The sequence below is a fragment of the Bufo gargarizans genome, chromosome 1, assembly GCF_014858855.1.
Source record: "Bufo gargarizans isolate SCDJY-AF-19 chromosome 1, ASM1485885v1, whole genome shotgun sequence".
NCBI lineage: Eukaryota > Metazoa > Chordata > Amphibia > Anura > Bufonidae > Bufo > Bufo gargarizans.
Genome location: NC_058080.1, coordinates 122,454,821 through 122,480,530, shown reverse-complemented (window position 1 = coordinate 122,480,530; position 25,710 = coordinate 122,454,821). Strand labels below are relative to the sequence as shown.

Genomic DNA, 25,710 nt, shown 5'->3' with positions numbered 1-25,710 from the left:
ACTACTACACGTGCCACCGTACCAGCTTCAACTGCCCTTATGGTGCTCGCTACTTCACCATGTTGTACGGCAGTGCTGGTACTAGGTCCAGGATGGGCTGCGCTGCTGGTGTATGCCTCACCACGTAATCCGACAGTGCCAGCCCCACTCTGCTGCCCTTGAAGCGGATCCTGCGCAACCTGTGGTCTAGCGACACGGGCCGGGTACGCCTGGTGCTATCAGGGACCTCAGCCTCCTCGTCCGAACTTTGGGTCAGAGAGCCACTGCTTTCTACAGGTTCATATTCTGACCCGCTAGATTCATCAGATGAGGGTTCCCATTCCTCATCCGACTGGGTCAGAAGCCTGTAGGCCTCTTCAGAAGAATACCCCCTGTTTGACATTTGGGCAACTAAATTTAGGGGTATTCCCTGAGACTACCCAAGAAAAAAAGCAAGCCTGTCTTACAAATGGGAGGCTAGCGAAGTACCGGAGGCCGCTGCGGTTGATAAAAAATATCAAAACAGATTTTTTTTTATCGCCGCAGCGCGTGTAAAGTGAATGTGCAGTGATCAAAAAAAAAATATATTTTTGTCACTGCGGCGGGGCGGACGTGGGCGAACGCACGTGTGGGCGACCGATCAGGCCTGATCGGGCAAGCACTGCGTTTTGGGTGGAGGGCGAACTAAAGTGACACTAATACTATTATAGATCTGACCGTGATCAGTTTTGATCACTTACAGATACTATAACAGTACAAATGCTGATTAGCGATACGCTAATCAGCGAATCAGTGACTGCGGTGCGGTGGGCTGGGCGCTAACTGATCCCTAAAACTACCTAACCAAGGGACCTAAACTATCCCTAAAACCTAACAGTCAATACCAGTGGAAAAAAAAAAGTGACAGTTTACACTGATCACTTTTTTCCTTTCACTAGTGATTGACAGGGGCGATCAAAGGGGTGATCAAAGGGTTAATTGGGGTGCAGGGGGTGATCTGGGGCTAAAGTGTAGTGTTGGTGCTACTCACTGTGAAGCCTGCTCCTCTGCTGGATCCAACCGACGAAAAGGACCAGCAGAGGAGCAGGCCAGCCATATAACAGATCATATTTACTAATATGATCTGTTATCTGGCTTCTGATTCGATTTTTTAAAAATCAGCAACCTGCCAGCGACGATCATTGGCTGGCAGGTTGCTGACGAAATACTCCTTTAACTTTTGCCGGCCCGCGATGCGCATGCGCGGGCCGGCTCTGACCGAAATCTCGTGTCTCGCGAGATGACGCGCGGATGCGTCCAGGAGGAATAAATCAACCACCTTCCGGACGTATCCGTGCGTTAGTCGGTCCGGAGGTGGTTAAGGTGAAAAATGTCTTTAAGGAATTAAACCCTGAATGGGCCATTTTTGAGTATGAAGGTAGCAAAAAAAATGTTTTAATAATATTAACGGTGGCAAGGAAATCTATTCTACGTGAATGGTTATCTCCTCATTCACCTCCTGAATAGCATATCAGAGATCTTTGGACTGTCACGCCTTCTATGCTCAATAACAAGTACACTCACACAGCACACTTCTTGTACACTTTCGCTTTGACTAAAACCATGGTCATATCTGTGTTTAAGGCTCATTTATTTTTCTGTCCAAATGACTTACACATCAGCAGAACCTGACGGATCCCATTATGCCATTTGGGTTCATTGGGTGTCACTAATGTCTGTTGTGTGACAGAAGCCACAATGCTAATGTGAACAAAGTTTAGGAAAGGAAGGCATGGCCATGGCGTGTTATACTGCCGCCTTCAGAAATATTTGTTTATAATAAAAACTAATATTAAACACACTGAAGGTCTCGGTATATGAGCATGCGGCAATATATAACATAAAATAATATTGAAGCTGTGTCTTTAAGTACAGCTCAATGCTGCATGCTACAAAGAAGATCAGAACACAGAGGCGTTCTGGAGTGTAAGAAATGCAGCCGGTTTGTCAAAACAGGACAAAGAGCAGAAAGTCATGAGATCGTCAGCAAAGAAATTTGAGCTGTAAACGTTTATGATGTGCACCTTGTGTGTCTTCCTATAAGTAATGTTTCCACTTACTTTCATTTCTATACGCCAAGGTCAGTTTATGGGAAAGCCCTAGGAAAGCCTGAATGATATATACTGTGCAGCCTTTTTATCTACTGATGAGCATAGTATATGCTTTATGTTTTATTTATGGTGCATATCATTGTAAAATCATTTTCCTCCGAGGAACAATTGAGGACAATATTGGCCATAAGGCAAGAAGAACAACGCGGCTTCTAACGGGGCCAGTAAAACACGTTTTGTCTTCATTTCTTGTATACAGATCTGTTCTGAGAATTACTTGGTAATAAGTGCCTTCCTCAGTCGCACTAGTGCAGTAAGAAAGATCGCTGGAGTCTGAATTCAGTCATGGAGAAACAAGTGCATTTTGTGTAAGTAATCATAGTTCCTAATTGTTATAATAATGCACGGATGCTAATGTCATGCTGTAGAAATATGTTGGTTGTAAAGGTAAAGCAATATATACATGATACAATTTGCTCTCTTCCATGATAACGGAGCAGTGTAAATAAAAAAAACAGATTAGTCATAAATAATACATTTAAACAATAAATTCCTGTGTTTTTGTGGCATGTGATAAATGTACCGGAATTTGCTGCTTGTAGTGACAAGGTATTGCTGATTAGTGCATGGCTCTTCTGAGCTGTAATCATGGAAATGGCCATAGGGATTGTGTTACAAAGCATATTCTACATTTTTGAGCGATCTATTTCAAGTGTTTATTTCTTTTAATGTTGAGGATTATGACTTACAACTAATGAAAACCCAAAAGTCAGTATCTCAGAAAATTAGAGTATTGTGAAAAACTTCCATATTGTAGACTCATGGTGTCACACTTAAATCAGCACAAAACACCTCCAAAGGTTTCCTAAGCTTTTAAATCAGAGATCAGCAACCTTTGTCACTCCAGTTGTTCTGAAAATACAGGTCCTTCAAAAAAATTAGCATATTGTGATAAAGTTCATTATTTTCTGTAATGTACTGATAAACATTAGACTTTCATATATTTTAGATTCATTACACACCAACTGAAGTAGTTCAAGCCTTTTATTGTTTTAATATTGATGATTTTGGCATACAGCTCATGAAAACCCAAATTTCCTATCTCAAAAAATTTGCATATTTCATCCGACCAATAAAATAAAAGTGTTTTTAATACAAAAAAAGTCAACCTTCAAATAATTATGCTTCATCTCCATAAAGCTTTTCAGCAGATGGAAGCATGAAGTGCTCCAAAATCTCCTGATAGCTAGCTGCATTGACCCTGCCCTTGATAAAACACAGTGGACCAACACCAGCAGCTGACATGGCACCCCAGACCATCACTGACTGTGGGTACTTGACACTGGACTTCAGGCATTTTGGCATTTCCCTCTTCCCAGTCTTCCTTCAGACTCTGGCACCTTGGTTTCCGAATGACATGCAACAGTCCAGTGCTGCTTCTCTGTAGCCCAGGTCAGGCGCTTCTGCCGCTGTTTCTGGTTCAAAAGTGGCTTGACCTGGGGAATGCGGCACCTGTAGCCCATTTCCTGCACACTCCTGTACACGGTGGCTCTGGAGGTTTCTACTCCAGACTCAGTCCACTGCTTCCGCAGGTCCCCCAAGGTCTGGAATCGGTCCTTTTCCACAATCTTCCTCAGGGTCCGGTCACCTCTTCTCGTTGTGCAGCGTTTTCTGCCACACTTTTTCCTTCCCACAGACTTCCCACTGAGGTGCCTTGATACAGCACTCTGGGAACAGCCTATTCGTTCAGAAATTTCTTTCTGTGTCTTACCCTCTTGCCTGAGGGTGTCAATGATGGCCTTCTGGACAGCAGTCAGGTCGGCAGTCTTAGGCTACTTTCACACTAGCGTTCGGGCGGATCCGTTCTGAACGGATCCGCTCATAATAATGCAGACGGAGGCTCCGTTCAGAACGGATCCGTCTGCATTAAAATAGCAAAAAAAAAGCTAAGTGTGAAAATAGCCTCGGATGGATCCGTCCAGACTTTCAATGTAAAGTCAATGGGGGACGGATCCGCCTGAAGATTGAGCCACATTGTGGCATCTTCAAACGGATCCGTCCCCATTGACTTACATTGTAAGTCTGGACGGATCTGCACGGATCCGCACGCCTCCGCACGGCCAGGCGGACACCCGAACGCTGCAAGCAGCGTTCAGCTGTCCGCCTGTCTGTGCGGAGGCGAGCGGAGCGGAGGCTGAACGCCGCCAGACTGATGCAGTCTGAGCGGATCCGCTCCATTCAGACTGCATCAGGGCTGGACGGCTGCGTTCGGGTCCGCTCGTGAGCTACTTCAAACGGAGCTCACGAGCGGACCAGCGAACGCTAGTGTGAAAGGAGCCTTACCCATGATTGCGGTTTTGAGTAATGAACCAGGCTGGGAGTTTTTAAAAACCTCAGGAATCTTTTGCAGGTGTTTAGAGTTAATTAGTTGATTCAGATGATTAGGTTAATAGCTCGTTTAGAGAACCTTTTCATGATATGCTAATTTTTTTAGATAGGAATTTTGGGTTTTCATGAGCTGTATGCCAAAATCATCAATATTAAAACAATAAAAGGCTTGAACTACTTCAGTTGGTGTGTAATGAATCTAAAATATATGAAAGTCTAATGTTTATCAGTACATTACAGAAAATAATGAACTTTATCACAATATGCTAATTTTTTTAGAAGGACCTGTACAACTCCCATGTGCTGTACAGGACTGATTCTCTAGCCTAGTTAGAAAGTTATTGTCATGTACTATATCAGGGATGGCTAACCTGCGGCCCTCCAGCTGTTGCAAAACTACAACTCCCATCATGCCTGGACAGTCTACAGCTATCAGCCTTACAGCAGGGCATAGTGGGAGTTGTAGTTTAACAACAGCTGGAGAGACGCAGGTTGGCCATGTCTGTACTATATGATGTCTGATTTTCATTTTTTACATCAATGATTACATATCCCCTTTAACCCCTTAGTGACCACCCATACGCCTTTTTACAGCGGTCACTGAGGGGCCTTAGGCTGGGTCCCCTGTGCAACGGGGAGCGGGGGCTCGGCTCTCACAATCCGGGCTGTTAAACACTTTACATGCCGCGGGCAATGGTGCTATTAAGTGGTAAAAAAAAGTAAAAAAACAACATTTATTAAATTAAAAAATCCCATTAAAAAATAGCACTTTTTTTTCCCATTGCAAATACGCTTCTCAATGTAAAAAATTGCAAAAAAAATAAATATCCCCCATATGTTTGGTATTGACACGTCCATAATGACCCGGACTACATAAATACGCCGTAATAAAAATGACAGATTTGCTCATTTATTCTTAGTTGCCACCGAAAAAACATAATAACAAGCAATCAAAAAGCGCCATTGACTCTAAAATGATACCAATGAAAAATACAAGTCGTCTGGCAAAAATCAAGCCCTCACACAACTCTGTAGAAAGAAAAGTATGGGTCTTGGGAAGCAGCAATGCAAAAACATTTTTTTCTTTAAAAAAAAGGGGTTTTATTGCAAAAAAGTAGTAAAACGTAAAAAAAAACATATGTATTTGGTATCACTGTAATCGTACTGACCCAGAGACCCCAAAAGATATTGTGTTATTTTTACAGAAAAATGAACGCCGTAAAATGTATAACTTAAAAACGCAGTGGCAGTATTGCTGTCTTTCCCATCTCCCTCCGAGAAAGAGTTAATACAAGGTAATCAGAAAGTTATGTGTACCCCAAAATGGCACCATTAAAAACTACAACTTGTCCCGCAAAAAACAAGCCATCATACGCTATATAGATGGAAAAATAAAAAAGTTATAGCTCTTGGAACGCTATGATGAAAAAAGGAAGAAAAACGCTTCATCAGTAAGGCCCAAAGCAGGCTGGTCACTAAGGGGTTAAGAGCGACTTTTGAAACCCCTGATCTTTCATCAGTAGTAATAGAAGTTGTATGCAAATGGACTTTAAATTCTCTCCTTGTGTTTGCTGTGTAAGACATTGGTACATTTTTTTGCATTAATCTGATTGCTTGGAGGCAGTTATTTACAGTGCCTACTTTCCACATCTTGGTGTTTTTCCATTTTGTTGCCTTAGGCTAGAATTCTCATCTTCGGTGTGAATTCCGGCAGGCTGTTCTGGTAGAGAAAAGCCTGTCAGAATTCTCCGGATCCAGCACTGCTGGATAAAAACCGAATGCCTGCCGGACCCCTTTAAGTATAATGGGGTCCGGCGGAGATTTGTACACATCCGGCAGACAATGCAGAGAATCGGCCAGACAATATGTCTGGACAATTCTTGGCATTGTCTCCGTAGTGTTTCTGTCCCGTACCGCATTTACGGACCAATTCAGGTGAATGGGTCCACATCCGCAATGTGGAATGCACACGACCGGTGACCCGTAATACGGCCACGGCAGGACAACGGCTGTGTGCAAGGGGGCTTACACAGTTGATCTGCTGGAAGGTGAATCTCTGTCAAACAGGCTTTCCTCAAGAATTGCCTGTATTTACTGCCATTTATTTTACCTTCAATCCTGCCTAATTTTACCTGCCAATGAGAAGCATCACTGTGGGAATGGTGTACTTAGGGTGATGGGAGGTGTTGGGTCTGCTTACACATAACATTTCCCTTGAAGGCCAGAGTTCAATTTTAGTGTCATCAGCGCAGAGAACCTTCTTCTGTGTGTGAGGAGTCTAATACATGCTGTTTGGCAAACTTCAAATGTATTTTCTTATATTAGGCAATAGCTTTTTTTCTTCTGACCACTCTTCCATTTAGCCCCACTCTGTGGAATGTACAGCTTATAGTGGTCTTATAGACAGATATTTCCATCTCTGCTGTTGATCCTTGGAGTTCCTTCAGTGTTATCATTGATGTCTTTGTTGAATCTCTATTGCCCTCCTTGCCTGGTTTGTGAGTTTCGGTGGGCAGGCTCTCGTCAGGTTTGGAGGTGTGCCATATTCTTTCCACCTTGTTATAATGGATTTAATTGTGGTCCATGAAATGTTCAAAGTTTGGGATTTTTTTTTTATTACCAACCCTGATCTATACTTCTGTCCAATTTTTGTTTCTGACCTCTTTTGAGAGCTCGTTGGTCTTCATGTTGCTTGCTTAGTAGTGTTACAGGTCCAGGTGCCTTTCAGAACAGATATATTTATACTCCACACATGTGGACCTTACTCAACTAATTACGTGACATTGCCAGACAATTGGCTGGAGCACACCTTATTTAGGGGTTTTATAGCAAAGTGGTTGAGAATATATATATATATATATATATATATATATATATATATATATATATATATATGCACTCACAACTTTTTCGTTTTTAGTTATTTATACAAGTTTTTTTTATTCCACTGTACTTATTTGGTCTGTTTTGTCACATCAATTACATAAAATCTAAAATAAATTTTAATGCTGGGTTGTAATGCAAAGAAAAGACAAACAAACAAAAAACACCAAGGGGGTGAATGCTTTTGAAATTCACTGTATCATATCTAATTCACTATTTAAACATTGCATTAAACACACCTGTCTTATAATAAAATCTATATTTTTCCTATGTAGACTTTTTAACAGCTTTTTCTTTTCTGTTGTCTTGATGTTCTGGGCAGGAATATTGGACTAGATGGCAGCCATGTTTGTTACAAGATGGACTACCCTGAAAAGAGCCATTGTTTAATTCTTAACATGGAGTACTTTGACATCCACGGTAATTTAAAGAGAAGCTGCCACCAACATGTTCTTTTCTATGATGTTAGAATAAATTTTACAGTATGAGATTATTGTCTTCATAGAACTCACAAGTAATATTTGTGAATTTTATCTGTGATTCTAAGGCCCCATTCAGATGAACGTAAGGGCTCTGTGCCTGTGCTGTGGACTGCAAACAGCGGGTTCGCAAAACATGGGCACTGGCCGTGTCAACTCCATACTGCGGTATGGACCCATTAACTTGTACGAGTCCGCAATCCGCCACATATGGCAAAAGACAGGACATGTCCTATATTTTGCGGTGTGGAGGCATAGATTGGAAGCCAACGAAAACATGTGGAAGTGTCCCTTTAAAGGGGGTGTCTCACTTGACCAACTGGCATTTATCAAGTAGAGAAAGTTAATACAAAGCACTTACTAATATATTGTGATTGTCCATATTGCTCCTTTGCTGGGTTAGGACCACCCTGCAATCCAGTAGCGGTGGCCGTACTTGCACAGTATAGGAAAAGTGTTGGCCTCTCTGGTGGCCGGGACGTGGTATCGCGCATAGGCATACATGTGCAGCAGCTCCAATCCCGACCACCTTGTATCTGCACTGCAGCAGTGGCTTTAATCCTTGGACATGAGCAGTGTATAATGCAATGGAAAAATGAACCAAGCCAGCAAACATTAGTAAGTGCCTTACATTAACTTTCTCCACATGATAAATGCCATTTTCTGGTGAGACAACCACTTTAAAGTGGCTCTGTCTCAGATCACCCCTACTAAACCAAGCACATAGCCTGGTAAAGGTAAAATAATACCTTCCTTCTTATTGTTGGCACCACGGTTGTGGATAAAATCATACTTTTACTCCTTTGCTGGCAGGCAATTTTGATCACCAGGAGGCAGGCTTTTTCAGTACAAGCACAGCTATGTGACGCCTACCAACATTTAAACACCCCCCTCTCCCCTTCATTGACAGGGCTAGAGTACAACTTCAACTTGGAATACAAGTATGATTTTATCAACAACCGTGGCGCCGACAGCAAGGGGGAAGGTATTATTTTAAACTTCAGGATCACCCCTACCAGGCTATGTGCTTGGTTTAATAGGGGTGATCCTGGTGACAGAGCTGCATTAAGTGTCATAGAATAATTGTCTGGAGGGCCTAAGTGGCATTTTTCATTGATATGGTAGCAAAAATAGGAGTAAAAAGATAGATCATACACAATATCGCCGTCTTACAATCAAGAAACCCAAATATGTTTTCTAAGACACCAACTAGGTTTATGTAACCAGTTTTATTTTTTTGAATATTCATTCTAAAGGTTTTCAAAGACGTGAAGGCACCCAGAAAGACAAAAACACCCTAAAGGAAACTTTTAACAAACTAGGATTTCAAGTACGAATCGAAGAGAATTTAACCCACAAAGAAATAGGCACGGTTTTGCAGGAAGGTAAGATTAAAGTGATCTACTATGGCTCCTTTCACACCTGCGTTCAGGTGTCCGCTCGTGAGCTCCGTTTGAAGGGGCTCACAAGCGGCCCTGAACGCAGCCGTCTGGCCCTAATGCATTCTCAGTGGAGGCGGATCCACTGAGAATGCATCCGCCTGCCAGCGCTCAGCCTCCGCTCCGCTCAGTGAGCAGACACCTGAACGCTGCAAGCAGCGTTCGGGTGTCCGCCTGGCCGTGCGGAGGCGAGCGGATCCGTTCCGACTTATAATGGAAGTCAATGGGGACGGATCCACTTGAAGATGACACCATATGGCTCAATCTTCAAGCGGATCCGTCCCCCATTGACTTTCAATGTAAAGTCTGAACGGATCCGCTCAGGCTACTTTCACACTTAAAACATTTTTCTAAGTTATAATGCAGACGGATCCGTTCTGAACGGAGCCACCGTCTGCATTAATATGAGCGGATCCGTTCAGAACGGATCCGATCGAACGCTAGTGTGAAAGTAGCCTTACTTATAACCCTCAGTTCCATTTGCCATTAGATGAGCATCTAGGCCTTATTAAATGTCATTCCAAAACTTGACTACATTAACAGTAAAGAACCCTTTCCTATATTGTACTCTAAATCATCTATCCTCCACAAATAATTTCTCTCCCTATCCTTTGAACCATTCTTGTAAACAAGAAATAATGTACCAGTTCTTTGTATTGACCTTTGACCACACATATATTTCTACATGTTAGTCCCTTCAAAACCAGGCCAATTTTCGGTTTTCCTCCCTGCCTTCCAAGAAACATATTTTTTAATTTTCCAATCACATAGACGTATGTGGCTTGTTTGCAGGACAAATGCTGTAATATGTAGAAAAAAATTAATAAAATAAATCCGCCATGGCAGAAAACCCCTTTGATAAACATAACCTCTAATGCAGGGATCAGCAACCTTCAGCTGTTGTGAAACTACAATTCCCAGCATGCTTCATTCATTTCTACGGGAGTTCTTAGAAGAGCAGAGGAAGTATACATGCTGGGAGTTGTAGTTTCACAACAGCTGGAGTGCCGGAGGTTGCCTACCCCCGCTCTAAGGAAAAGGTGCACAACCCACGGCCGAGGCTCCACATGTGGCCATTCTGTGCGGCCCTCAGCCATCTGGTAATAGACATGTATGTCTATATTGAGTCGTTGCTCACATACATTTTTCATATATTCTCACATTAGATGAGAGTTCTGGAAGTGTAACCAGACATTAATGGTATATACTGTTTGTTCAATATGTCATAAATACAGTATTTCAGTTGGTAATATCACTTTAACCTCTTAGTGACCAGCCTGTTTTAGGCCTTACTGACTGAGCGTCTTTCTTCCATTTTGCCTTTTTTTCCATCTATGTAGCTGTATGGGGGCTTGTTTTTTGCGGGACAAGTTGTAGTTTTTAATGGCGCCATTGTGGGGTACACATACCTTACTGATTAACTTTTATTAACTCTCTCTGGGAGGGAGATGGGAAAAACAGCAATCCTGCCACAGAATTTTTATGTTATAAATTTTACGGCGTTCATTTTTCGGTATAAATAACATAATATCTTTATTCTCTGGGTCAGTACAATTACAGCGATACCAAAGACAATATTTTTTTTACATTTTACTACTTTTGTGCAATAAAACACCTTTATTTAAAAGGAAAAAAATCTTTTTGCATTGCCACTTCCCAAGACCCATAACTTATTTATTTTTCTTTCTATGGAGTTGTTGATTTTTGTGGGACGACTTGTAGATTTCATTGGTATCAATTTGGAGTAAATGAAGGTTTTTGATAACTTGTTATAAAGTTTTTTTTGGTGGCAACTAAGAATAAATTACCAATTCTGCAATTCATTTTGTAGTATTAATTTACATAATATTCATGTGGTCGGGTCGTTACAGATGCAACAAAACCAAACACATGGGGGAGATTTTTATTTATTTTTTTCAATTTTTTCATTGAAAAGTGTCATTTCAATTGAAAAAAACATATTCTTTATTTGTTTAATAAATGTGTTATTTTTTACTTTTTTTTTTAACCACTTAATAGTTCCACAACTATTATAGTCCCACAAGGGACTAGAACAAACAATTTGCTTGCTTTTAAAATACAATGCACTATCCCTATAGTGCATTGCATTTTAACATCAGTTCTATACTGACATTGACCAGCAGGCTGCGCCAGAGAGTCACAGCCTGCTGGAAACTACTCAAGGCATGCTTGGGGCCTACATCAGACCCCAGCAGCCTTTACACGCATCGGTACCCTGCGACTGCATTTAAGGGGTGCCAATGGGAGACAGAGGGAGTCCGCTCCCTTTGTCAATGCTTTACATGCGGTGGGCCCTATTGTGCGCGGCATGTAAAACATTAAACAGCCCAGATCGTCACTCCTGCTGGTCCAGGCTGTTAAAGCATGTGAGAGCCGGGTCCCCACTGCACGGGGAACCCGTGCAGCACTTAGACAGGGCCACTGTGAAAAAGCGGCGGCCCAGCCTAAGGCCCCTTAGTGAATGCTGTAGAAAGGAGTATGGGTGGTCACTAAGGGGTTAAGTGTAATTTCCAGCCCTTGGGATTTGTTCATTCTGACAATGTGGCCCCCAACCAGAATAGGCTGTGCACCTCTGCTCTAAGGTGTCTGTTTTTCTGAACAAGCCTGATTTTTCTACCCTTTCATTGTAAAGAGTAACCTCCCTGTCTAGCTTTCCTATATCCTTTTTATAATGTGAAGTCCAAAACTAAATTTCATATTTGAGTGTGGTCTTACAAGGGACAATATTACATGGGCATAGTGGGTGGACAATTTAGCAAGTCAGAAATAAATTAGAATGTTTTTTAACGTGTATTTTGTTTTTTGTCAGTTGCTGTTGATGACCACAGTCACAGAAGTTGCTTTGTGTGTGCCATATTGAGCCACGGTACTGAAGATGGCATTTTTGCGCGAGATAATATTTTTACACTCAACTGGTTGGTTAGCTTTTTCAGCAAAAGTAATTGCAAGAGCCTTGCTGGCAAACCAAAGCTATTTTTTATCCAGGTAACCACTTTATATGTTGTATTTCATGTTTGACAACTATCTCTAAGTAAAACCAGAAGAAATTAATAAAGGAGAAGGTAACCCAAGAAAAGATAGCATAGTTCTAAAGACTTTGCAGACAATTTTCAAATGCTACACGATAAATAGTAAAAGAAATCTAAGAGTACATCCACACAGTGCATTTTTGTGTTTTTTCCAGAATTTAGAGCTCAGAATTTTGTTGTGGATCTGCGGTGATTTTTTCGCTGCATTTTACATCCAAAAAGGTCTTAGGGTACTTTCACACTAGCGTTTTTCTTTTCCGGCATAGAGTTCCGTCACAGAGGCTCTATACCGGAAAAGAACTGATCAGGCATATCCCCATGCATTCTGAATGGAGAGCAATACGTTCAAGATGCATCAGGATGTCTTCAGTTCAGTCATTTTGACTGATCAGGCAAATGAGAAAACCGTAGCATACTACGGTTTTATCTCCGGCGAAAAAAACCTGAAGACTTCCGGTCTGCGCATGCGCAGACTGAAAAAAAGGTGAAAAAAATAAATGCCGGATGCGTTTTACCAGATGACATCCGGCATTTCAATGCATTTTTTCGACTGATCAGGCATTTTTAAGACTGATAAGGATCCTGATCAGTCTTCCTAATGCCATGAGTTTCCATACGTTTTGCCTGATCCGGCAGGCAGTTCCGGCGACGGAACTGCTTGCCGGATCTCTCTGCCGCAAGTGTGAAAGGAGCCTTACCCTTAGGGATTGTTCACATGGCCGTTGTGCAGCCGTTCCGTGCATTGGGAACGCAATTTTCAGCCCCCAATGCACGGGCAACATCTGTGCGGCGGCCGGGACAGATCCAGACCCATTCAACTTGAATGGGTTCATGATCCGTCTGCACTTCAAAAAAATAGAACATGTTCTATTTTTTTGCGGTGTGGAGGAGCGGCCAGAAACAGCAATACGGCAAAGGGCACACAATGGCCGTGTGAACAAGCCCTTAAAGTGACTAAATATTTGTTTAAAAAAAGCATACATCTGCACATACAGTGGAGGAAATAATTATTTGACCCCTCACTGATTTTGTAAGTTTGTCCAATGACAAAGAAATGAAAAGTCTCAGAACAGTATCATTTCAATGGTAGGTTTATTGTAACAGTGGCAGATAGCACATCAAAAGGAAAATCGAAAAAATAACTTTAAATAAAAGATAGCAACTGATTTGCATTTCATTGAGTGAAATAAGTATTTGAACCCCTACCAACCATTAAGAGTTCTGGCTCCCACAGAGTGGTTAGACACTTCTACTCAATTAGTCACCCTCATTAAGGACACCTGTCTTAACTAGTCACCTGTATAAAAGACACCTGTCCACAGAATCAATCAATCAAGCAGACTCCAAACTCTCCAACATGGGAAAGACCAAAGAGCTGTCCAAGGATGTCAGAGACAAAATTGTAGACCTGCACAAGGCTGGAATGGGCTACAAAACCATTAGCAAGAAGCTGGGAGAGAAGGTGACAACTGTTGGTGCGATTGTTCGAAAATGGAAGGAGCACAAAATGACCATCAATCGACCTCGCTCTGGGGCTCCACGCAAGATCTCACCTCGTGGGGTGTCAATGGTTCTGAGAAAGGTGAAAAAGCATCCTAGAACTACACGGGAGGAGTTAGTTAATGACCTCAAATTAGCAGGGACCACAGTCACCAAGAAAACCATTGGAAACACATTACACCGCAATGGATTAAAATCCTGCAGGGCTCGCAAGGTCCCCCTGCTCAGGAAGGCACATGTGCAGGCCCGTCTGAAGTTTGCCAATGAACACCTGAATGATTCAGAGAGTGACTGGGAGAAGGTGCTGTGGTCTGATGAGACCAAAATAGAGCTCTTTGGCATTAACTCAACTCGCTGTGTTTGGAGGAAGAAAAATGCTGCCTATGACCCCCAAAACACCGTCCCCACCGTCAAGCATGGGGGTGGAAACATTTTGCTTTGGGGGTGTTTTTCTGCTAAGGGCACAGGACAACTTATTCGCATAAACGGGAAAATGGACGGAGCCATGTATCGTGAAATCCTGAGCGACAACCTCCTTCCCTCTGCCAGGAAACTGAAAATGGGTCGTGGATGGGTGTTCCAGCACGACAATGACCCAAAACATACAGCAAAGGCAACAAAGGAGTGGCTCAAGAAGAAGCACATTAAGGTCATGGAGTGGCCTAGTCAGTCTCCGGACCTTAATCCAATCGAAAACCTATGGAGGGAGCTCAAGCTCAGAGTTGCACAGAGACAGCCTCGAAACCTTAGGGATTTAGAGATGATCTGCAAAGAGGAGTGGACCAACATTCCTCCTAAAATGTGCGCAAACTTGGTCATCAATTACAAGAAACGTTTGACCTCTGTGCTTGCAAACAAGGGTTTTTCCACCAAGTATTAAGTCTTTTTTTGTTAGAGGGTTCAAATACTTATTTCACTCAATGAAATGCAAATCAGTTGCTATCTTTTATTTAAAGTTATTTTTTCGATTTTCCTTTTGATGTGCTATCTGCCACTGTTACAATAAACCTACCATTGAAATGATACTGTTCTGAGACTTTTCATTTCTTTGTCATTGGACAAACTTACAAAATCAGTGAGGGGTCAAATAATTATTTCCTCCACTGTATGCCAGCTCTGCATTGGTTTCGTCATCATCTCACCCAGCCAAAACTATTGAGCCCCAATCTTCAAAGGTCCAGCACTCCAGCTAAAGAAGTTATAAGAACACTTAAAAATATGTAGGCCAGAACACATAGCTCACAAGCAGAGATATTTATATATAAAAAAAATTAAAGTGGCACCTGTGTGACCACCGCTGACCAATTACTCATCAATCCATACTTCTGAGGCCACATAAGACCTCTTTTCAATGGGCGGCGGAGTGGACATGTAAGAGGGTAGTTACATACTGTTTGGGATTCGACAATAGTTGGCCTGGTGGTGAATACTTTATTCCTGCCTTTGCTGAGGAGCAACACACTGGGCAGCCACCACATACGACAGTGGTAAGTAATATGAGGGACACTAACAGATCAGCTATATGTGCAGAAGATCCTGTGGTCCCATGTGTTTCATGGCAGGGCTTTCAACTGGTATTTTTCAGAATAATGCTCTCCCACGCAAAGCAAGGGTTTCCCAGATACTTCTCCGCCTGATTGCAACACTAGCTTAGCCTGCCCAGTTGCAACATTTATTGCCAATTGAGCATTTATGGGATTACCTGGGATGCCAGTTTAGGCAGCCCATGAGTGCAGGACTGACAGGTCCAGCTGCAATAGCTATGGGCTAATGTGCTGCAGGATACCATACAGAATGTATGTCTCCATACCCAACCATATCTGACCTTGTATAGACTTGAGGTGGTCCAGCAGCATACTAGAGCCTCCTCACAATTATACGGTCTTCCCCAATAAACCTATCCTTTCACTTAAATACTGTAATCACTTACATATGTCATTTACGCATACCTATTTTTTGTTAATGAGTAACTATTAGAGACTTCTATTGTTATACAAAAAAGTTAAAACTATTTAAAATAAGAAATGTAAGGGCTCTTTCACACCTGCGTTATTGTCTTCCGGCATAGAGTTCCGTCGTCGGGGCTCTATGCCGGAAGAATCCTGATCAGGATTATCCTAATGCATTCTGAATGGAGTGAAATCCGTTCAGGAAGCATCAGGATGTCTTCAGTTCCGGAACAGAACGTTTTGTGGCCGGAGAAAATACTGCAGCATGCTGCGCTTTTTGCTTCGGCCCAAAAAACTGAAGACTTGCCGCAAGGCCGGATCCGGAATGAATGCCCATTGAAAGGCATTGATCCGGATCCGGCCTTAAGCTAAACGTCATTTCGGCGCATTGCCGGATACGACGTTTAGCTTAACCAGGACTTTAATAGCGTCCTGGGTGCCATAGTAACACTGAAAGCATTTTGAAGACGGATCCGTCTTCAAATGCTTTCAGTACACTTGCGTTTTTCCGGATCCGGCGTGTAATTCCGGCAAGTGGAGTACACGCCGGATCCGGACAAAGCAAGTGTGAAAGAGGCCTAAGTATATATTTGTATATGCTTTAACTACATAGAATTTAAACTGCATATACCTTGGACTGAAACCCTTTGGTCGTGTTTAGACAATGTCGTGCTGCAAAGGGACACAAAACCCTAAGGCCCCTTTCACACGGGCAAGTATTCCGCGCGAGTTGAACGCATTGCACCCGCACTGAATCCGGACCCATTTATTTCTATGGGGCTGTGCACATGAGCTGTGATTTTCACGCATAACTTGTGCGTTGCGTGAAGATCACAGCATGTTATAAGGGAAAATAATACAATCTACAGAACACCGATCGTTCGGGTTTGGGTACCAAACATGCCGATTTTTCTCACGCGCGTGCAAAACGCATTACAATGTTTTGCACTCGCGCAGAAAAATCGTGCATTTTCCCGCAACGCACCCGCATCTTATCCGGGCAAAAAACATGACGCCCGTGTGAAAGAGGCCTAACTGTTGTCAATTTATTCATAATTTTCTAGGAGGAATAACAGTGGAAAGACAATACAGTGTTCTAAAAAAGATGTTAAAAAAAGAATAGTCATTTCATAAAGAATGCTATTTACTAAAATGGACATGTCATAAAAAGTGACAGTCCCTCTTCAACGGGACACTATTACCACCACAAAGCCTAGTAAGGGCATAACTACATGAATAGCACTGCTCCCACCGGGTTCTGACATTGAGAGGACTTATAAAGTGCATGCTCAGGTGTCCACTTCATTATGTGTGCCTGCTTATTAGTCCTCTCAATTTATTCCAGATTATAACAGGGAAATGAGGGCGAAGGTGGACATATAACTTGGGCTACTTTCACACTTGCATTTGGTGCGGATCCATCATGGATCTGCACAGATGGATCCGTTCAGATAATACAACCGTCTGCATCCATTCAGAACGGATCTGTTTGTATTATCGTTAACATAGCCAAGACGGATCTGTGTTGAACACCATTGAAAGTTAATGAAGGACGGATCCGTTTTCTATTGTGCCAGATTGCGTCATAGAAAACGGATCCATCCCCATTGACTTACATTGTGTGTCAGGACGGATCAGTTTGCCTCCGCATCCACGCGTAAAAAAAAAAAAAAAAACGCACCACGTCCGCACTTGGTTGCGGATGCTTGCGATTTTCACTCAGCCCCATTTACTTCTATGGGGCCAGCATTGCGTGAAAAACCATATAGATATAAAATTACACAATATAGAGCTTGCTGCGATTTTCACGCACCGCACCAGTGATGCGTGAAAATCACTGCTCATGTACACAGCCTTATTGAAGTGAATGTGTCCGGATTTAGTGCGGGTGCAATGCGTTCACCTCACGCATTACACCTGCACGGAATTCTCGCCCGTGTGAAAGCCTTAGAGATTGGAACTCAGAGAGAGCAGTACTATTCACTACACTAAACAGGCCTTGGGCGAGTTGACAGACTCCCTTTAATATATATTTGTCCACTCTTTGAATAAACCTTCTTAAAATTGTTATTCTCGATAAATTAGGCTTGCAGAGGCGACGAATATGATTTTGGAACTGAAATTGATGGGACATTAGACAGTGTCCAGAGTTTAGCTCCACACACTCTAAAAGAGAAAGATATGTTATATGCATATTCCACACCACCAGGTAAGAGGTATATCATATAATGGTCATGGCTCTATCACTGTCCACGTTAATTATTATTTTAGAATTAGTTTAGTAAAATCTTTATTTATATAATAAGGCTTTCTTTTATACAACTCATCATTACCACTACATTACACATTAAGAAAATGTATATATATATATATTTTTCATCCCAACTGATTGTATATCAGAGCTTTAAAGGGGTTTTATTGGAATAAATATCAGAGAGCGGCACTACTTTCGACACCCCCGCCGATCAGCTGTTGGAAGAGAATGCAGCACTGTGTGAGTGTTGAGGTCTCTTCCTAGACCAGTGACGTCACCTTACATCAGTCCCTTGGCCTAGGCACAGTCTCAATTAAGTAAATGAGGCCAAGCTGCAATACCAAGCACAGTTGCTATACAATGCACAGCAATTTGTTTGGTAAGCTGTCTAGAGACCACAGAGCTGATTGGCAGGAATGCTGGGAGTCAGACCCCTGTGAATCTGATATTGATGGTTGTCTCACTTCAGCAAGTGGCATTTATTATGTAGAGGAAGTTAATACAAGCCACTTACTAATGTATTGTGATTGTCCATATTGCTTCCTTTGCTGGCTGGATTCATTTTTCCATTACATTATACACTGCTCTTTTCCATGGTTGCACACCACCCTGCAATCTATCAGTGGTGGTCGTGCTTGCCCACTATAGGAAAATGCGTCAGCCTCTCTGGTCGCCAAGAGCACGGGAGTGCACATAGGCTAGTGCTTTTTCCTATATAGTGAACAAGCATGACCACCACTGATGGATTGCAGGGTGGTCATAACCATGAAAACGAGCAGTGTAATGTGATGGAAAAATGAATCCAGCCAGCAAAAGAAGCAATATGGATAATAACAATACATTAGTAAGTGACTCATTAACTTTCTCTACATGATAAATGCCACTTACTGAAGTGAGACAACCCCATTAAATAACTAGTGAGCCACCAAACAGTAGAGGTCTGCCTAATGAGCTGTACAAAAAAAAGGAGATTTTTGTGAAACTCACCTGTAAAATCTTTTTCTCGTCTTTTCCATTGAGGGACACAGACCATGGGTATAGCTTAGAGGTATTACTAGGAGGGACACTATGCAAAACGAAACTCCTCCTCCTCGGGCTATACCCCCAGACACCTCCAGGAGGACTTCAGTCGTTGCAAAAGCAGTAGGAGAAGGAGAACTGAAGAAAACCACAGTGGAAACCATCACACCAACACACCCTGAGCATAAACGAAAAAAGTGGGCGGGAGCTGTGTCCCCCAATGGAAAAGACGAGAAAAAGATTTTACAGGTGAGTTTCACAAAAATCTCCTTTTCTCGTACATTCCATTGGGGGACACAGACCATGGGACATCCAAAAGCAGTCCATGGGGTGGGAAAAACCAACACCGCCAGGAGAAAAAACGTCCAACCGTTAAACGGGCACCACGGCCTGCAATACCCTGCGCCCGAGGACAGCATCAGCCGAGGCCAGCGAGTGCAACTGATAAAACTTTGTGAACGTATGCAAGGACGACCAAGTGGCAGCCTTACACAACTGGGAGGCGGAGGCGCGATTGCGTCTGGCCCAGGAAGCTCCCACTGCCCTTGTGGAGTGAGCGGTAATCCGCGACGGGGGAACCTGACCACGAGCGCGATAGGCCGCAGCAATAGCGGAACGGATCCACCGCGCCACAGTAACCTTGGAAGCCGCCAGACCCTTACGAGACCCCTCGAGAACCACAAAGAGGGAGTCCGAACGACGAAAGGAGGCGGTGGCCCCCAGATACACTTTCAGGGCCCTGACGACGTCCAGGGAGTGGAGAGCACGTTCCTTGGGGTTCGCCGGAGAAGGACAAAAAGAGGGCAGGACAAGATCCTCGTTAAGGTGGAACGGGGAAACCACCTTGGGCAAAAAAGAAGGAACCGGCCGTAGCACCACCTTATCCTGGTGGAAGACCAGAAAAGGCTCCTGACAGGAAAGCGCGGCCAGCTCCGAAACCCTCCTGATGGAGGTAATGGCCACCAGAAAAACCACCTTCCAGGTGAGGAAGACCTCCCTCAGAGGCTCAAAAGGCGCCTCCTGAAGGGCGCGCAGGACCAGGTTAAGATCCCAGGGGGGTAAGGGAGGAACATACGGAGGAACCGAATGCGCCACCCCCTGCAGGAAAGTTCTCACAGGCCCCAAAAAGGCAATAGACTGTTGAAAAAAGACCGCCAAGGCCGAAACCTGACCCTTCAAAGAACTGAGCGACAGCCCCACCTCAACGCCGGACTGTAGAAAGGCCAGCACCACCGGAACAGAGAAACGAAGTGGCGGAAAACTCGCCTTCTCACAAAAGGTTAGATAGGCCCTCCAGGTGCGATAATAGATCCGCGAAGAAGCCGGCTTCCGAGCTCTGATCATGGTTCTCACCACTGCATCAGAGAAGCCTCTCTTCCTCAGGATGTAGGTCTCAATAGCCACGCCGTTAAACGCAACTGACGTGAATTCTGGTGGAAGAGCGGTCCCTGAGATAGAAGATCCTCTCTGTCGGGAAGAGGCCACGGAACGTCCGCTAACATTCGGACGACGTTGGAGAACCAGGCGCGGCGAGGCCAATCCGGAGCGATAAGAATGGTCGGTATCCCCTCCGCCTCGATCTTGCGCAGCACCTTCGGCAACAGAGGAAGTGGAGGGAAGACATAGAGGAGGTCGAATCGCTGCCAAGGAGACACCAGCGCGTCCACTCCGCACGCCCTTGGGTCCCGAGCGCAGGCCAGGAACACCGGCACCTTGTTGTTTAGCCGGTATGCCATTAAATCCACGTCCGGACGGCCCCATCGGCGGCAGATGTCCTCGAACACCTCCGGATGTAGGGACCACTCTCCCGGATCCACCTTGGTGCGGCTCAGAAAATCCGCCGTCCAGTTGTCGACGCCCGGAATGTACACCGCCGACAACACTGGAACATGAGACTCCGCCCATAGGAGGATCCTCGCCACCTCCTGCATCACTGCCCGACTGCGCGTTCCGCCCTGATGATTGACGTAGGCCACAGCCGTGGCATTGTCCGACTGAACGCGCACCGGCCGAGCCGCAAGGAGGGAAGTCCAGTGGGAGAGGGAGTTGAAGATCGCCCTTAGTTCCAAAACGTTTATCGGAAGACGGGATTCCTCCGTCGACCAGACCCCCTGAACTGTGAGGTTCCGGAGAACGCCTCCCCAACCGATGAGGCTGGCATCGGTGGTGACCATCGTCCAGGAGAACGGAAGGAAGGACCTCCCTGATGAGAGATTCGGGGAGGCCTGCCACCAGGGGAGAGACAACCGAACGTGCCGGGACAGGCGGACGGGAGCGTCCAGACCCCGAGAGGTCTTGTCCCATAGGGCAAGAATCCACTGTTGTAACGGTCGAGTGTGGAACTGGGCATACGGAATCGCCTCGAAGGAGGCGACCATAAGGCCCAGAACCCGCATGCACTCCCGAATGGTGGGACGAGGAAATTGTAGAAGGAGCGACACCACCCTCCGAATCTGAGAGGACTTGGAATCCGGAAGAAACACCCGAGAACTCGAGGTGTCCAAAATCCTCCCCAGGAAGGAGAGTCTCTGGGAAGGGTGCAGAGAGGATTTTGGTAGATTGATCAGCCACCCGAACCGTTCTAGAGATTGAACGGTAATTCGGACGCTGTCCTCGGCCTGTGGAAGAGACGGGGCTTTTATCAAGATGTCGTCCAGGTAGGGCAACAACGAGATGCCCCTGGTGTGAAGAAGCGCCATGAGAGGTGCCAAAACCTTGGTGAAAACGCGAGGGGCGGTCGCCAACCCAAAAGGCAGGGAGACGAACTGGTAATGACGACCCCAGATGGCAAAACGCAGAAAGCGATGGTGAGACTTCGCAATCGGGACGTGTAAGTAGGCGTCTTGAATGTCCACAGACGCGAGAAATTCCCCCGGAAGCAGAGAAGCAATAACGGAGCGAAGGGACTCCATGCGAAACTTCCGCACCCTTAGAAACTTGTTCAGAAGCTTCAGATCCAGTATCGGGCGCACCGACCCCTCCTTCTTCGGAACGACGAACAGGTTTGAGTAAAAACCTGTTCCCTGTTCCTCCGGGGGAACGGGAAAAATGACACCCCGGTCCAGAAGAGAGGAGACCGCCAAAAGGAGGTCCGAGGCCCTGGCTGGATCCCCCGGAACGCGAGATGGGAAAAAGCGTTCCGGCGGGCTGGACGCGAACTCCAATTTGTAACCGGACGTCACAATCTCCAGAGCCCAGGCGTCCTGAACGTGAGCCCTCCAGACCTGCTGAAAGGAGAGCAAACCGGCCCCCCACCACGAGGGGTGGGGGCACACCTTCATGCGGAGGGCTGCTTGGGAGCAGGGGGACGGGTTGACTGTGCCCGTGGTCGCCAAGAGGGCTGGGGTTTGAAGAAAGGCTTCTTGCGGGATTCCTGGGATCCCCCAGCCGACGAGGACGAAGACGTCCTGGCTGTGGAGAAGCGACGAAAGGACTGGCCCCGGAACCCTGAAGCCCGAGATCGAAAGGGCCGTTTGGATCTGGGTTGAGGCAGATGAGTACTCTTGCCCCCCGTTGCGGCAGAAATGAATTCGTCCAACTGGGCTCCAAAGAGTCTAGATCCTGCAAAGGGAAGGTTAGCGAGGGAACGCTTGGAAGAAGCATCAGCATCCCACACCTTCAACCAAACCTCTCTACGCTGAATGACCGAGAGGGCCGAAATACGGGCAAATAGGGAACCGATATCCATTGAAGCCTCACAGAGATATTTAGAAGCCTGAGACATTTGGAGAATAAATTCCAAAGTGTCTGCAGGGGCGCCCTGTTCCGTCAGATCCTGGTGGTGGCGCCGCAACCACGCCGTAAGGGCTCTGGCAACCCAAGCCGACGCAAAAGCCGGTCGCAGGGAAGCGCCCGCCAGAGAGAAGATGGACTTGGAAAGTGAATCCAGGCGTCTGTCCACCGCATCCTGCAGGGAGGAACCGTCTAGGACAGGAAGGGCCGTGTTCTTGGCCAACCTGGCCACCGGAGGATCTACCTTAGGGGAAGAAGTCCACTTTTCCACCGAGTCAGAGGGGAAAGGGTAAAGCGTATCCATGCGCTTGGTGGCCGAAAATTTCTGATTGGGTCGGTCCCAAGCCTTTGATATGACCGCTGTGAATTCCTCATGAACGGGGAACACCGCGGATTCGGGCCTTTTGGGCGGAAAGAGGGAGAACTCCCGACTAGTGGAGGGAGTGGAATCTCCGTGGACATTAAAAGTGTCACGGACAGCCTCCACCAATTCGGATACCATGGTGGAAAGCTTAGGCAGGGGTTCCCGCTCCGTGGCCTCGTCCGATCCGGACAATTCCCCTTCGGATTTGCGCTCCCCACGAGAGGGAGAGTCAACCGGGCATGCCTCAAGGCGTGGGGGAGAAGCGGAGTCATCCGATGAGGAATGCTGCTGCTCACGCTGCCTCTTAGACGTCAGACGCCCCCTGTGAGAATCACTGAGAGGAGATGGAGCGGTGGACGCCACTGGAGTAATAGCTGCCATACGCTCCATCAAGGACATGGCTGCCTTGGCAACTAGGGCCAGATCCGCTGCCGCACTAGACATGGCGGAAGCCCAGGCGGGTTCCGCCGGTTCCGCAGGGGCAGAGGGAGGACTGGGCTGAGCAAGAGAAGGAGGCTGATCCTGTCCAGGAGCAGGGCACGAGTCACAGGTGCCAGAGGCAGAAAAAGGCAGAAGGCACACCTTGCATGACCCCAAAAGAGCCTGAGAGGAGGCCTTGGCAGATTTAAGTGCCCCAGGCTTTGGCATGATGGAACCCCACAGTAAAAGATCTCCTACCAGTTGCTGCAAAGATCAGGAGCAGAGCAAGCTGTTCTCCTACCACCCAGGCAACGCTAGCAGAAGTCTCCGGTGTAGAGAGATGAGGAGCTGCACGGCCGTGAGCAAACAGAGTCTCCGGAGAGTCAGAGCGGCATGCCGAGGCTCCGCCCCCCCCGAACGCGTCATTATGGCGCGAAAAAAGCGCGCGAAACAAGCGCGCGCGCGAAAATATGCGATTTAAACAAACACCCCGACTCCCCTCACGTGGTGCAGCAGGGGTTAACGAGGCCATGGAGGAGCGGCCTGCCGGCGGGCGCTGAGAGAGCGCAGCAGCCAAGGCCCGACGAGAGAAGCGCTGAAGCCCACAGTTTAAGGGGGAAGAGATGCCAGTACTCCAGTTCAGGATCCTTCTTCAAGCTCACCCAGGTAGCCACAGACAAACAGACACAGAGGGAGGGGGAGGGACTGGGCAATACTTATCTGCTCAGCATGCTCCCTCGATGTCCAGACCAGCAGGGATGCGCCTCTTCAGACTTCTGACTCCAATCCAGGAGAACAGTGCTCTGGAGGAGGGTAGGCAGCAGGCGTCCCAGCAGCTGGTGGGATGCCAGAGCTGACATGTTGAGCCTGGATCCACTTTTCTTCTGTGGGGGGATGGGAGGTAGCCAGGCACGTCGAAAGACGGTGGCAGACACTCCACGGGGGCCAGGAAAGCGCAATGCTGACCTGCGTCCCCATCTGAAAACAGAAAAAAATAACAAACAGGAGAAGAGTAAGCGTCACCTCCTTGGACAGACACTAAGCAAAGACTGAAGTCCTCCTGGAGGTGTCTGGGGGTATAGCCCGAGGAGGAAGAGTTTCGTTTTGCATAGTGTCCCTCCTAGAAATACCTCTAAGCTATACCCATGGTCTGTGTCCCCCAATGGAATGTACGAGAAAACTGCATCTGCTTTAAAAAAAACTGTGGCTTTAAAAAAAAGAATAATAAATTGTAAAAGGTACAGATTTTTTTTTAAATACATATTACAAAAAACACAGGAAAAAAGCCACAAAAACTTTGGGGTACTTTGATGTCATTTATTTTAATAACTGGGACTTGGATTAGAAAGTCTGAGAAACACTGACCATTTTGAACTGCAGTTATGGAGGGTCAACAGGTTTTATCATCAGTGTTGAAATCCAATGTTTTGTGTTTACTTACAGAATCTTTACTATATTTCTTATCCTAGGTTATTTTGCATGGAGAAACAATATTAAAGGCTCCTGGTTTATCCAATCTCTGTGTAAGATGTTACAAGACCATGAAAACAAACTAGAATTAATGCAGATTCTAACCCGTGTGAACCGCATGGTGGCATTAGAATATGAGTCCAGGATCGGTGGGAAGGAGATCCCTTGCATTGTCTCGATGTTAACAAAAGAATTGTATCTATGACCTCCTTATTTAAATCAATACTACTACTTAACACAGACTACTACTACCTCTGTGTAGACAGAAGCAACATGCTTTCATTGTATCTGTACCACAAAGTTGAGGGTTTGTGTATACAGTAATAAATCTTTGAGGTACTGGTGAAAAAGGTTTCAGCACGTTAAAGGTGTTCTCCAGAAATGATTTAAAATGGCCGCAAGCAGAGCTGCATAGGGAGGTGAGGGGACAGTGATTCAGTACACTATGCTCCAGCACCTGCATATATTCCACATAGGATAGCTGTATTACTATCTATAGTAGTGTAGGAACTTTGCTGTACAATAGATGGTAATGAAGCCATCTTGTGTGCAATATGCATCTTGGCCAAGCAGCTTGAGAAGAACGGGGAGCAAAGACGCAATCATGACCATATTTTCTTTATGAGGTGTACCTCCAAACTGACATCGGCATTGAGAGATACTACTGTATACTGTAAAGTTGCTGAGCCAGCC

At 45.4% G+C, this 25,710-nt stretch overlaps 1 protein-coding gene across 2 annotated transcripts; it reads left to right on the top strand.

Moving 5' to 3' along the window:
- Positions 1-1,948: 1,948 nt before the first annotated feature.
- LOC122940788 (caspase-3-like) lies at positions 1,949-25,685 on the top strand. 2 transcript variants are annotated; one of them, XM_044297556.1, is made up of 7 exons: positions 1,949-2,061; positions 2,329-2,437; positions 7,663-7,760; positions 9,076-9,204; positions 12,089-12,264; positions 17,843-17,966; positions 25,017-25,685. In XM_044297556.1, the coding sequence occupies exons 2-7, from the start codon at positions 2,415-2,417 to the stop codon at positions 25,220-25,222; spliced, it is 756 nt and encodes a 251-aa protein (XP_044153491.1). In that variant the 5' UTR covers positions 1,949-2,061; positions 2,329-2,414; the 3' UTR covers positions 25,223-25,685. The 2 variants fall into 2 exon arrangements, with proteins under 2 accessions (XP_044153491.1, XP_044153482.1); XM_044297547.1 differs by having other exon boundaries at positions 1,965-2,098.
- Positions 25,686-25,710: the final 25 nt, after the last annotated feature.